At 34.8% G+C, this 15511-nt stretch overlaps 1 protein-coding gene across 2 annotated transcripts; it reads right to left on the bottom strand.

Moving 5' to 3' along the window:
- Positions 1–615: 615 nt before the first annotated feature.
- Positions 616–4682, bottom strand: LOC120152712. Of its 2 annotated transcripts, XM_039164874.1 has the most exons (4): positions 4609–4682; positions 3360–3452; positions 2475–2551; positions 616–1873 (listed from the first exon to the last, which is right to left on the bottom strand). In XM_039164874.1, the coding sequence occupies exon 4, from the start codon at positions 1871–1873 to the stop codon at positions 1034–1036; it is 840 nt and encodes a 279-aa protein (XP_039020805.1). In that variant the 5' UTR covers positions 2475–2551; positions 3360–3452; positions 4609–4682; the 3' UTR covers positions 616–1033. The 2 variants fall into 2 exon arrangements, with proteins under 2 accessions (XP_039020805.1, XP_039020806.1); XM_039164875.1 differs by lacking the exon at positions 3360–3452 and having other exon boundaries at positions 4609–4647.
- Between the last annotated feature and the right edge of the window lie 10829 nt (positions 4683–15511).

The raw sequence follows: 15511 nt of genomic DNA on the forward strand, positions 1-15511 counted from the left end.
TATATGGAGCCATTGAAATAGGAGATGTACCCGGGAAAACTTCAATTTTAAACTCCACCTCTCGATCAGGAGGTAATCCGGGTAAATTATCAGGAAATACATCTGAAAATTCTCAAACTGTCGGAATATTATCTAATCGAATTTCAGATGTCCGGGTATCGAGCACATTTGCTAAGAAAGTTGTGTAACCTTTTTCCATCATTTTCATTGTCGTAAAGGCTAATATTACATTAGGCGAAGACCCCGCTTTTTCTCCAATTACTATTATCTCGGTACCCTCTGCATCCTTTATAAATAATCGCTTAATGCGACAATCTATCCAACCATAATGCCGAGATAACCAATCCATGCCCAATATAATCTCAAACTCATCAAACGGTAACTCCAAAAGATTCGCTGGGAATATAACCCCTTGAATCTTTAGCGGACAATTTCTGCTAATCCTTGTGACTCTAGCACTATGACCCAGTGGATTTATAGCTATCATATCACTATTGATGGGTTCTAACGGAATATTCTTATTTTTAACTAATTTCGAGCTAACATAGGAACACGTAGAACCCGGATCAATCAAAACAAATGCAGGCTTATCATAAAGATAGAAAGTACCTGCTATGATCTCTGGGTCGTCACGATCATCATTAGTCTTGATGTTATAAGTTCTCGCTGGAGCACGAACGTCAGACTGGGAGGCTGTATCAGAATATCCCCTCCCTCTACCTCTGCCTCTACTGCCTCTCTGAGATACTGCTACAGACCTTTCTGTCTGCACTGGTCTCTCCCCAATTAAAGGGCAATCTCTGACAAAGTGATTGGTATCTCCACAACGGAAACAAGCTCCAGTCTTCATTCTACAAACTCCAGGGTGATTTTTACCGCAATACTGACATGGTAATATTTGATCCTGTGATCGAGCTGATCTACTGGCTCCTAAAACTGTCATATGAGACTGTCGGCTTTTTTATTTTGCCTCAAATCCTTTACGACTAGAAGCACCACTTTCAGTTTTATTTTGATATCGATAACTGGAACCTCAACCTCTTTTAGACTGAAAAGATGATGATGCTCCGGATCTTTTAGACTGTCGTCTCTGCTCTATCAGAAAATTCTCATTTTGTGCCATTTCCAAATCTTTTGCTTTGTTCACTACTTCCTGAAAAGTGGTCAAGTTCGCAGCCAACAGAAGTTCCTTGAGTCTGGGACGAAGACCTCGAATAAATTTCTTACATATGTCTCTTTCAGTAGGAATCATCTCTGAGGCATATCGAGCAAGTTTATTAAACTCACATTCATAATTGTACACCGATTTACCACCCTGAATCAGATTAAAGAAATCATGCTTCATCTGAGTAATAAATTGCTCTCTAATATACTTCTTCTGAAATGCTTCTAAGAAAAACCGCCATATGATCTGATCTGGAGGAACACGTGTCGTCACGTTCGTCCACCATATACGAGCCTGACCTCGTAATAATGAAACTACTCCCTCTAATCTTTCATCATCGGAACAGTGAAGACTGTCCAACATTATTTTCACATCATTCAACCACATATCTACTTCTACTGGACCTTCGTTTGCTTCGCCTTTAAATTCTACAGCTCCTAAGCTTTTTAATTCTTTCGGAACCGATATTCTCAGAGCTGGAGGAAGAGGTGGAGGCGGAGGAAGAGGAGGTGCTGCCGCCGGCTGATATCGAGCCAGTATAGCCTCTAAAGCTTGTAAGAAAGTTCCCTGATCTAGAGTGGGTACTCCTTGATGTACAAGTTCTCCCTGATGTTGAGGTACGTGTTCTACTTCGTTACTACTCCCACTACCAGTTCCCTCAGGAACCTCTTCTTTGGTGGCCTGTCTTATGCCTTCCGAACTCGACATCTAAACAAAAGCACAAATTTACGTTAGTAAGGAGCAGCATCATAAATAAAATCATCAGACCATACCATATCAGTAATTTCGACATCTTAGTGGCATGTGCATATTTTTGACATATTATAGGTTCGATTTAGGTCGAGAATCTGCTAAATCTGTAGCTCTGATACCGATAAATGTAACACCCTTAACCCGTATATGTCTCGATATACGAGTTAACGATGTCACATCAAACTGAAAACATTTATTGAACTGAAATTTCCGTAAAAAAAAATTTTCTTTGAAAATACTATTGTTCTAACTTTAAAAAAAATCTATTTTAAAGTATATTTCATATTATAATTTCTTTCTTTATTACAGGAAAATAAATTCATTATTTATTCAGTAATTTTACTAAACCATGTATTTTTGTAAAACCTTTTAAAAACATAATAATGTAATAAATTCTTGTCATGCATAGTTACCAATAAAACTAAACTAAGTAAAATAAACTAAAATAGTTCTAGTTTACTATTACAATTTATTTAAAATAAATACGATAATTAGAAACTATTGACATAATTATACATGCCACTATAAGTCAAAAGGAACATCATAGATGTCTTACTGATACTGATGATATGTATGTCTTTCCAAAAGATGCTCCGATAGCTCCTTACCGATTGTACATATCCTTACTAGAACCTACGCATGAAAATCATCACGCGCTAAGTATAACTTAGTGAGGCAGTAATACTAAAGGTGAGAATAATTAAATAAAATATCAAAATATATAAAATCATTAAAATAATACAGACTGAAATTCTTCAGAATATTCAAACCAGATATCTCATGTTGAACTTTATAATAAACCTGAAAATAATCATCTGATAATTTTCACAAGATCATAAATAATCAGATCAGATAGAATAATAAATTCATAATTCTTTGTAGTCAGACACTTTTCATAACTTTCTTATTTCATTTTTATAGCCCAAAGTATATTTTAAGAGAATATAAGATACGTGAGTCAGACGAGTGTGCGCAATACATATATCAGATCATCAGTCGGAACAGATAAGCACACATAGTGCTATCACATCAGAAATAACAATATGCACACCAAGTGCATTCAGATCAGAATATATATATATATATATACTAGTGTACACTCCGTTACACCACAGTATATCAAAATCAGAACAGATAATCACTCCACCTCATGGCATGCCAATTGTAGCTTTGACTCTCAATATAACATACAGTGGGCTTTTAGTTCATTTCTTAACCATTTGATAAACATCATATCAGAGTCGAAAATATATTTAATTCATATTCTTAAAATGTGACATGGACAATTCATGTCCAAAAACTTTCATAAAACTTATTAAAGAAATTATGGATATAATTTCATAATCAAAACATAATTCATATCTTTGAAATAAATAAAGTGAGGTTGACTTATCGCAAGTCGTCCTCGATCAAAATAATTAAATAAATAAATTGCACTCACCTTTGCCTCACTTAAGAACTTGTATACGATAATACTAGTCACAAGCTTTGTCCTTTCCTTTTAGATTGTTCGGATTGCTAGTTTTATTGAAATCTGACAATACGAAATTATAACACAAAATGTTTAAACTACATATTAGTATCGTTCTAACATAAGCTCATTTTTGACATTTGAGAATCTATAAAATAAAATTGATAACTAAATCGATATCAACCTAAATCATAACTCCATTATAACGTCAAACCACATATTTTTGAATTCTTTCTAAAATTCAACTCAACTTTTCCTTTAATTCATAATGGTCCTTCGCCATTATGATAATTTTACATTAATTACTAAAATTCCAGAACTTGAATAAAATACCCAAATAATACTTCTTCATTTAAGAACTTGTAAACAAGTCCCCAAAGTTTTGGAACCTTTCGAATTCCACCATCTAACCATTAGAATGAATTCTTTTAGAATTCTTCTCAACATTTCCAATTTATTCAAAATGGTCTCTTGCCATTTAACTTCAATTCCAAGAATCCAAAAATATATTCAACATTTAAACATTATTCTTCATCTTCTAATCCATTTCAACTTAAATTCTACAAATTTCCATATTCAGACAACTTGTGCTATCTTTAAAGAATCAATATTCTGTATAATTTACGCACTGGAATTTGATTCCGTTTCTTCCATTGAAAACTAGACTCGAATAAGAATCTATCCATATAAATAAATCCTTCTAATTCAATCTGTACAATTTATGGTGAATTTTTAAAGTTGACTGACAGAATCTGTTTTATGCAGAATCTGCTGCCCGTTTTTATGACCTTTCCTCGGTTAAAAATTCATATATTTTTTTATAGACCTTGAAACTGATCCCCGTTTGTTTTAAACAAAACTAGATTGATATACGAACACAATATATAAAAATCACCTTCTAATCATTTTCATAGAATTTCTGGTGAATTTTCAAACTCACTGCCAAATTCAAACATCTAAACAGTTTTCATTAATTTGCATCCTTAGGTTCTTCATCAATTCTTACAACACTTCTAATATCAAGAATCAATCTTTAATCATAAAAATCACACTTCCCCTTCATCCACATAAATCACCCATTACCACCATTTAAACATGAAACCAAGAATTAATTACACCATCTTATAGAGAAATTAGTGTAGGTGAATTTCTTATTTCACGTTTTAGTCTCAAAACTCACTAAATTTGGTCAAAAATGGAAGAAAATAAATTTGCTTACCTTGGCTATGGGTTTCAGCAACCTGCTGGAGGAGAGAAGAGAAGTTCACGAGCATTCTAAAAAAAATCTCTTACTTTAACCCTTAAAAAATCAATTATAACTAATTTTTTTTTTATTTTAGGCTAAAAGACTAACTTACCATTAATGAATTCTCAAAATTACACCCATGCCAGTCCATGACATCATCCCTTACCTCATCAAATTCAGAAAATATCTTAATTCTAATTTTTCATGTTTGTCCTTGTAATTTTTGAAATTTATAATTTAATCACCTAATTCCAAAATTTTGGCTTAACATGAAAAATCGACCTTAATTCCATTGATCCATGTTAAATTTCACTTTTCTAAAATATATAAATAATATTTCCAACCTTTATCTAGCATCCTTCACATTTTTGTGAAATTTTGATTCGATCTGATTATCCGATTTAATACCAAACTTTACCACTTTATAGCATTTAACACAAATCTCGTACCGAAAATATGATTTCCACTAAAATCCTTGTTTTCGGCCAAACTTTTCATTTACGGCTAAAATATATAACTTTTAAAAATTACAAATTTCAGTCCCTACACTTTTCTAAGTTTATACTTTAGCCACCAAACTTTCAAAACTTACATTTTAGTCACTGGTCAATTTTTTGGGGTATTACAGACAATTTGTGTACCTTCATTACTTTAGAACCAACACCTTGTATATAGTGAACCTTGTGCGTCAGAAACCATGTCGAAACTTCGTCCAACAATGATCACCCTAATAAGTACACAAAGGAAGAATGCCTCCTAACCTTTACCTTTCAGTCTGTAGAATATATTTACTTTCTAATAAAAGCATGTGAACTACATATCATGTGGTTAAGGTGTGGTTTTGATATCTAATTATGTGGGGGTAGAGAGCATGTCTGGGTAAGATTCTTATTTTAAAAAAATATGCTTGGGTAAATGCCATGTTGGGTAGCTAATGTTTGTTTTACCTTTATTTTGCTTTTTTTTTATTATCCTTATTGACTTGCGTTTCCTTTTGTTCTATTTGTTTGTTTTCATTTTTGGTGCTATCATCATAATATCATGAAAGAATGCATTGATCTGTGGGTGACTCTCTTTGGAAAATTTTTCATACATGGAGAAAAAGTACCTGAACTAGAACTACCCATCTACTAAAGTATGTGTGTGGTCCGAGAATGCTAAAAACGAATTAGGAGATAGTCTGTCGGAGGACCATATATCAGGGCTGACTAGATATACTCACATCGATGTTCGGCAAAATGACATCGAGGACCTAAATGTAATCGAGAATAGTTTGAAGAGCAATGAGAAGAAAAACATTCCAAAGAATGTATGGTGACATCGCAGATTTTCTTTTCGTTACTTTAGAGGAACCTTTTATCTAAGCTCTAGCTCAGTTTTGGAACTCATCCTATACATGGTATACTTTCAATAGGCTTGATTTGACCCCAACCATTGAGGAGTATATTGCTTTGTTTAACCTCATTCGTTCAAAAAAAGATAGTAAATGTCACAGGAATGGGTGAGAAATGGGCCTCAGAACAGATCACGAAAAAAGGGGAAGGTGAATAAGTTGCATGGCAAGCCACCAAGAAGGTTATCGAAACACACCCTAATAATGACAAAATTAATCTTATTGGTCTTAGGAATTTATGGCCTTGTGATCTTCCAAAAGATTTTGGGGTATGTGGAATCAGCTGTGTGGGATTTATTTGATTAGTTGAAAAGATAAATCAACACTATGCTGACAGTATTGATTGAAACCTTTTGAACCCTAAGTGCCTGTCGTAAGCATAGAGGAGGGTGATTCTTTGGATGTGCTCAATTACTGATCGTATGGATCCAAACTCGTTTTTTGAAGGAAGAAAATACAACTATTAGGACAATGTTATCCAATTCTTTTCCGTTAGAAGATTTTCTCAAGCAGGAGTGGGCAACAGATACCCCTGAGGATAGATGGACTACTGCTTTCAAAAACCTTAAGGAGAAAGAAATCGTGTGTAAAACACCTTGGTTTTATCTGAGATATGTCCTTTATCGCATAAAGGACCATGATTGGGTAAGGCTCCTAGGAATATGGGGAGCCATCGCATATGCCCAGCTATTAGTTCTGAGGTAATATGGAGCGCGTTAGTTTATGCCCGTCACCCAAGGGTTGGCTACGTCTAAATTCTTTTTCCAAGGAGGACATTATAAGTCTAAGATTTGAGAAATCTCTGAGCAACAGAGTAAAACTTTTCGAAGCTTGTTAGTAGCATCATCAGTAATGGTGACCCTTGATTACGAAGATTGGAGGCCTTGTAGAGAGAATGAGAATCTTCCACAGCTTGATGAAAACAATATCCCGATGGAAGAAGTGGTATGAGAGGCACCTTTAGAGGTCGAGATTCTAAGGAGAGAGTTCAAAGATGAAAGAGATGAATGGTCAAAGAAAAGTGGAAATGTGAAAGATGTGATATTCCACATGAGTTTAGAAAAAGACGTTTACAAAGCAGTCGCTGAGTGAAAGAAATAGGGGCCCTAAAGTGTCGTTTTAAAGTCTTGGATAAGGAGAACAATCATCATCTCAAAAAGCTTGAAGTTGAGACGAAAAAGAGAGAGGAATTATAAGCCGATGGTAAGGAAATGATCAAGAAAACTAAAGCCTACAACTGAGAAATCGAAAGGCTGAAAAAAGAAAATCTTCAATGAGAAGAACAAGAAAGGAATAGAATCTAGGAATTGGAAGTTGAAATTAATAACATGCTAGAATAGTTCAAACACATAGACTTAAGAATTCAAGAGCTTGAGGACGAAAGAGAATCGAGAAAGAATGAAATTTGGACAAAGAGACAGAGTTGGAATCGCCTCCTCGATAGGAAGTAGGCTGAAATCACATCATGGATGTAGAGTACTCAACAAAAAATCAACAAGTGGAGGATCTCACTAAAGAAATGGAAAAGATGTAATTAAGGCACGAAGAATAATTGAACCATATTAAAACCAGGAATCTTGAGCTCGGGGATCAAAACGGAATATCTACATCAAGTGTAAGTCTTGCCTGCTTCGATGAAACTAAGGTTTTCTCGTGAAGAGAATAAGGCCCTACGAGGACAAGTTACAAGGTTAGAGGGCGAGCTTCAACAATGCCGCATCCAAATCACTTGCTGGAGAAGGATATTAACAATATCAATTCTGGGTTGAAAAACTCCTCCGAGTACTATCGAGCCATAGTAGCTGAGCAGAAACGTATGATGGGAAAGGCGATAGCTCAAATGGGTGAAGTAGCTCGTTATACAAGGGAATTGTTTAATATTGCATAAGTTGTTTTAGATCTTACCAGTCCAGTCTTTGATTACAATAAGAAGGTCACTGGGCTCATAAACTAATTTTTAGTACTGATTATGAGGGCGAGACCCTACCTGTTGTCAAAACTGCTTTGTCATGTTTGATACTTTTCTTCTAATGAAAGTTTTCCTATGATAATCCCTATTAAAGATCAATGCCTTTTACATTGGATTTTTACACTTGCATAAGCATTCATGCATTTGATTAGTAGAAATTCATAACATGCATTCATGGCTATAGGAATAAGAAAATTAATTTATGAAAGATTATGTGACAAAAGATACTAGAAGAAAAAGGGGACGTGATCATAATACTCGAGGTAAAAAATGGAATCAAAATTTGAACAGTTAAAGAAAGAGATGTAGGAGAATCTACTAAAGATGCATCATGATTGGAAAGTGAAAATGGAACAGATGCAGAAATCTACTATGGATAGCATCATGCAAAATCAGTCTAGCATGGTGGATCAGATTGTCTCAAAGTTGGATGGAATGAATGTGGAGGAAGGAAATGAGTCGGTTGTTGCACTAACTGAAACTTCTGAATGTGTTGCACCTCTGGTTGCCCCAAGACTGGTCATCATGCCAGAGAAGTCTGTTGGATCTCCTATCAGCTCATATTGTTGTCAAAGCTCAAACAACCTTAACAAATCCTCAAAACAATTTAAATGAGTACATGGTACCAGACCTTGATGATATCGAAAGGGCTAAGAAATAAATAATCGAGCATTTGAAGGATTGGTGTAAAGGCTTTCTTAAAGAAATGGGAGGGCACAACTCCCAAGAGATAGACACAACTGAATTGAGCCTAATACCTGATTTGATACTGTCCCTAAGTTTAAAATTATAGAGTTAGAAAAGTATGAGGGCAAGACCTGTTATGATACACAATTGACAATGTTTATCATGAGAAGAACATGTTTTTTCAAAGATGATAAACTTTTGATTCATTACTTTAAATCAAGTTTGATTAGGTCTACTTCAAGATGGTATAATCAATTAACTCAAGCTCAAATAGGATCATGGAAAGAATTGGCTAATTCCGTCAAAGAACAATATCAACATGTCGCGGATAGGATGCCTGATAGGGTCACCCTCCAAAATATAGAAATGAATCACAATGAAAGTTTTCGTTAGTATGCTTAACGTTAGAGGGATATTGCAGACTAGGTCCATCCTCCATTAGTTGAAAGAAAATTTATGACAATGTTCATATATACCTTGAAATCTCCTTACATCGACCATATGTTAGGAGTCGCCACGAAGTTTTTCGGACATAGTTATGAGTGGAGAAATGTTGAGAGGGCACTGAAAAAAGGCCAAATTTCTTGTGGACAAAACTCAACAGAAATTCCCTTTGTGAAAAAAAAAAGGAATGACATGTAAAAAATGTAAATATTTCTATGAACAAGCCAAATACTGAAGGTACAAATTCACAAGGTGCAACAAAGCGTGAAAACAACAATGAGAATATGTCATTTACACCAATTTCGTTGACATATAGCGAGCTCTTCCAAGGCTTGGTTAAAGCAATGTGGTAGCTCCAAGGTATGTGAATCAGCTCAAACCACATTATCCAAAATGGTACAATGAAAATGAGACTTGTGAATACCACAGTAATATCCCAGTGTATAACATGGAAAATTGTATTGCTTTCAAAAAGGATAGTGGAGGATTTGATTAAAAGAAAGGTTGTGTCGTTCAATAACTCTGAAGTACCTTGTGTTTTTGTAAACTGTAACACCCATAGAATGATGCAGGTGACACGATCCGATTCGGGTTTCACATTAGGGCCACTAGAGTGACCCACCGTAAAAATCTCAGAAAAATTATAATTCTTATTAAAACAGTTAAGATCATAAAACAATTTATAAATATAAAAGTAAAATTTACCAATATTAAGAAATAAAACAGATTTCAGGCTCGTATATAAAATAAAATACAACCTACATGCCCTCTAATCACATGTACAATACTCCACAACCAACGTCGGTGAAACTCCTTTACTGATGTCAATAGATGCACTTGTACGATTCTTTTAACCTGAAATGTTGAGTAAAAGAGTGAGCTTTTGGAAGCTCAGTAATACATAACCACCAGATGATGCTGAAGGACACACACATAAATTGAAAAATATAATATTTTCTTGTTGATTCAGATGTCTACATGTGTTCGGGATGAATTGTGGTTCTACTGATATTTTCTTCAAGTAAAAGTTATGAAGATTTTAGTTCATAGGAAACTTTCAGAGTACCATGTTTTCTGGAGATTGGAATAGGATGTCTAGTGTGTTCCAATTAAAACCAATGAATATATATATATATATATTTAAAATAGTAAATGTTTAAAACATATTTCAAAACCATAGTAAAACCCTCCAACCGAACACCTTTATGTAGTTCCCCATAACGACATCAATAAAGGCTTACCCTAAGCACACAGCAAAGGGAGCCACCCTAAAGGAATGCCTTGGGGGATATGAGCCTTTCCAGGGGTATCCTTAGGTCCATAAAGATTTACCAGCTTGATTAGAGCTAAACCTCTATACTCCAGAATCCTAGCCATACAATATTTGATAGAAATCAGATTTAACAATAACAGTAAGATTTGGACTGTAATCCAGTAAAATCTCATAAGCGTGAAAATAAAGTAAACCATATAACTTCCCTTCACCCATACACCATATGTAGTCCCATGATTAACCCAAGGGGATGCCTTGGGGCCTGAGAGCCTACCCAAGAAAGTTTCTCGAGGCCTCAGAGCCTACCCAAGTATGACCTTAGGCTTGTAAGGATTTACTAGTTTGATCAAAGTTGAACCTTCATACTCCAGCCTACCCAAATAATGTCCTAATAAAATAGTTCAAATAGTAACCAATAGATTTCATGATCCATAAATCAGTAACGATCATATTTTCCACTGAAAACAGAAAATCCAATAACACATTTTAGGTAACCATATTTCATAATCCAATAAATCAAGAAATCAATGATTTCAGAAAATCACATTTAAAATAGGTAAAACATTTACATGTCACATAATGAACACACTAGAGGATCCATATATTATTTTTTGGAGATACTTGGTATTTATCAGGTAAGGGATCATGAAACTTTGGTAATTTAATAGGATTTCAGAATCAAGATCCATATAAAAGGGGGTTTGATAGCTAATTCATTCATCATTCATTCGGGAAGTGATTTATCAAGATCATACAATATAAATATATTTTTCGTAGGCAATTAAGTATCAAGAAGGCATTCAGAATCTTTTATATCAGAATTATTGAATATTTAGACATAACATGAGTGTTCCCATCATTCAGGCAAATCATGGGTATTTTAGACATTTCTTCTTGGAGAATTATTAGTAATTTAATCCAATAAGGGAGTAACGATGATTCATGGTATTTAAGATTCATGTCAAATTATCAAGATATTGATTTAACTCGAACTGAACAACTCCCAGCACTGATGCCTGTCAATCGGTCAAATCGTTACACTACCAGGGTATTCACTTTTCAATGCAGACAACTCTTGTAGAATTGATCTTCAGAATCATCGATGAATGGATCTTTATTTCATTCTGACATTGCAACGATATCAGGTAATATTGATGTGCTTGATTCTTGGTTCAACACTCTTATAGACAGTACAACATATATGTTCATCAGCGCTTCTAGACTTATATAAGGCATTCCCTTAATGAAAGGGCTTTGAGGGAACTTAGGCCATTTATTAGTTAAGTCCATCTAGGTTACTTCAGAGTTTCCAAAGTAATTCAGTCATTTCTGAAATTTGGATATATATAATTATTACATTCAGTTCAACTAGGTCATATAATTTAGTCATTCCAAGGCTTAGAGATATTTTGGATTATTTTACTCTTCAGGGGTATTTTGGTCATTTTGTAGTTTAAGGTTATTTCAGTCCTTTCCTTTAGTCAAGTCTTTCCATTTATTAAAATATGTCTGAACAATACAAATATAAATAATACTTCCGAATGTTTTAACTTTTACGTATTTGCTGATAAATCGATAATTATAGGTATTGTACATTCTCAGATTTAAGATTAGATTATCAATGACTTTCTGAACATATCAGAAATTTAACAAGTGAATCAACAGTTTATCGAATTAAATATGATTTCTCAAGGTACTTTCACTGTGAGGGTCAGTCCGAACCATTTTACCTCATAGGGTTAATTTCGTAATTTCTTAACTAGTTGATTTCAGTATTAAAGCTTTTAACAAGAACAAATAGAATTTAGAGATTATAAGGTTATTTCCTTTTCCAATTAATCACCGAGCTTGAAATCATTTCATATCAGTCTTCTTGTGTCTATGCATGTAGTCTGAGCCTTATTTAGTTTAATTTTCTTTATTTCACATTCAGATCGAGTTTAGAAAATGATCAACTGCATACATGTGACCAATTATATTCATCCATGTAGTAATCAATACCAAAATGTTCCATAAAGCATGAAAAAGGTAGTAATGTATTACCTCAATTTTTGTGCCCCACCGATCGAACATTTAAAATCCATTCGATCACTCTCGAACTTGAATTCAATGTCCAATAATTTATCGGATACATAGCAACCAAATTTACATCAGAAACTGAACTTAAATGAGAAACCAACTTGAACTTAAAGATAAAACATTGAAAAATGGCTTATCGGGTGCAAATTTGAAAATGAACTTCACATTTGGACTCACGACGTCGAAAAACATAAAATAGGATTTTTCAAAAGTTTTGACTTTTTATTTCAAAGTTAACGGTCAATAGGTTGACTCGGTCAAATTTAACGAGTTAACTCAGTGACTGGATTAGACTAGGTGGGTCAGGTCAAGTCGGACAGGCAGGTCGGGTCGACCCAATTTTGAAAAACTCCTTGGATCAAAACAAGCCCCACGTGCGGGTGATGGCGTGTGACGCCAACAGAGGTCTTGGGGCGGATGGTCGAACACTCCAACATCATCCATATCAACCATAAATCAGTTAAAAACCAGATTCAATTACCCAAAACTAAATGAAAAAAGAAACGAAAACCTTACCCACGACATTCGACGACAGGGCAATTTTCAGACGAGGAGATCGGTCGGGTTAGGAGTGAACAATGATGGGGAACTCAATGGAAGTGGTGATGAGGTGAACTGATAACCAAGGTGGCCAGAATAGACAAAATTTACAGTGACAGGGTTGTGATAACTCCGTAAAAAGACTATATTTTAGGTCTTTTTACTTAAGTTATTGATTGTCTAAAAGCCATTGACATAGCATTTTAGTTGCATACAGTTGCATTTAGGACATATTTTCATGTGTTGGATAAGTTTTTCCAAGGAAAAATTTATTTGATTAAATTAATGCTGCTGATGAGAAAGGTTGTTTGTTGATTGTGATGATGCAGGAAATGACTGAGGAAAAATTTATTTGCCAAGAAAATTTAATTTTCTATGGCGAATGGAACGCAGAAGACGAAGACATTGAGGAACAAAATTTTCCTTGCCAAGGCAAGATTTATCTTGCAAGTCTGACGCGGATCTGACGAATTGCTGATGTCACTTTCCAGCTGTCTGATTAACCTTATGTGCAAGCAAGCCCCCAAGATTCTGACAACAACCAACTACCTTTCCATTTATAGCTTGGACAAGAAAACATGGGTATTTAGGGAATATTTAATTATGTGAAAACCTAGATAATTCCCTCAATAAATACCCAGTTACAACCGCCAAAAAAAAGAGTTCAGAGGGGAGAATTATACAGAGAAAATACCCAAGGTTTGGAAAAAGGTGGTCACGACATCTCTTTTCCACTGCCCCTACTCGTCCGTCCTTGGTGCCCTCTATAGCCAGGCTTCATCGGGGCGGCAGCCAGGCCCTTGAGAGAGGCTGGTGCGCTGGAGCAGTCATGATGGTGGTCTGATGTCACGACAGAGCTCTGTTCTGGGAGTTTTTCTTCCTCTTGTTCTTCATGTTTTATTTTTTTAAGGACATGTACTTAATGAATATTTTTGGGAAGATGTTAACCACACCATAAACTGTTTTATTTGGTGTTGGGAATACTTGGATGATATTTTATTTTACCGTTAATGAATGATTAAGTATGTTTTTGTTAAGTGTTGTTTTGTTCACTATTTTAACATTTTTCCTTGACACTGTAAGAGCTTCGAGAGATTGTCTGGTGCCTAGGCGAAATATTTCTAGACCTTGTAAGAGCTTTCGAGAGATTGTTGTTTTTCTATAAATAAATTCTTAGATTCAAGAGAATTAAGATAGATCTACGTGAACAATGGAATAGATCTAGGATGGTGATGTTCTAACCTACCTACCTTAGAGATAAGGAGAGGGTTTTAATCGACTAAAAGGGATAAACGCTAGAGTAGGATAGACAACGACTATAGTTCACGCTGAGGGGTTTTGCCACAACAACAGTCTGACAAACCAAGGGTTGTAGCTCACGCCGAGTAGTATTGCCATAGCAACTGTCTAAGAATACTTAGTAATCCTATCGGGCAGCCTAAGCATAGCATACTAAATCATTCTTAGCATGAAATAACTTCTTGCCATAGCAAAACCAACCTAAGTACCCCGTTAGAAGTCTGATTGTATGAGGTTTCCTTTTCATTTATAGAGTTCTGATAACTTTAGCCTTGAAAACTTTAATTTGTTTACCTTTGCATATTTTTCTTGTCTCGACAAAACGTTTCTGCTTACTTCACTTAACAATTTTTCTTTCCTCTGCCATACTTTTTCCATCTGTTCATACCATTTGCCATTGCATATTTTACTTGTTTATATCATTAGATTTATATACTTAGGATTAGTTAGTGACACCTATTCCTAGCTGTAGCAATCTTTTAAAAGCCCTCCAATCCCTGTGGAGACGATACTCACTCACTACTATATTACTTGCATTGATTGTGTACACTTGCACATATTTAGGTGCCTTAGTATATGCATTTACAAGCGATCAAGTTTTTGGCGCCGTTGTCGGGGATAGGCAATTAGTGTTTTTAAAAGTTTTGTTATAGCATTATCTTGTTTCTTTATTATTGTATTTTTTATTTTATTTTATGGATTTATTCGCTATTTTTGTTTACCCTTTTCAGGTGTTGTCTGGTTGCATAACTTGTAGAAGTCCCAAGGAACCATTATCTCATTTTGAACCTGAGATCAAAAAAAATTTCTATAAAAGTAGATTTGTTCAAGGAGCTCAAAAAGCTATATACGAAGTTCAAAATGAAGCGGAGAAACCTGAAGAATTAAATGTCACGAAAAATAAAAATGCAAAGAATGCTGTAAGACCACAAACTATTAGAGATCACTTAGCTCACACCTTGGATGATCTTAAGCCTGCTATTATAGCTCCCAAGATTCAGGCAGACCACTTTGAGCTCAAACCAATTATGTTCGACATGCTGGACTTGATTGGACAGTTTAGTGGTGCTCCTCATGAGGATGCAAGGCAATATGTTCGAGCATTGTTTTAGGTCTATGACTCCTTTCGACAGCAAGGTGTGCATGAAGATGTTCTTAAATTGAAGTTATTTCCATATTGTTTAAAAGATCA

The sequence above is a fragment of the Hibiscus syriacus genome, unplaced genomic scaffold (genome assembly GCF_006381635.1).
Source record: "Hibiscus syriacus cultivar Baekdansim isolate YM2019G1 unplaced genomic scaffold, ASM638163v2 tig00111095_pilon, whole genome shotgun sequence".
NCBI lineage: Eukaryota > Viridiplantae > Streptophyta > Magnoliopsida > Malvales > Malvaceae > Hibiscus > Hibiscus syriacus.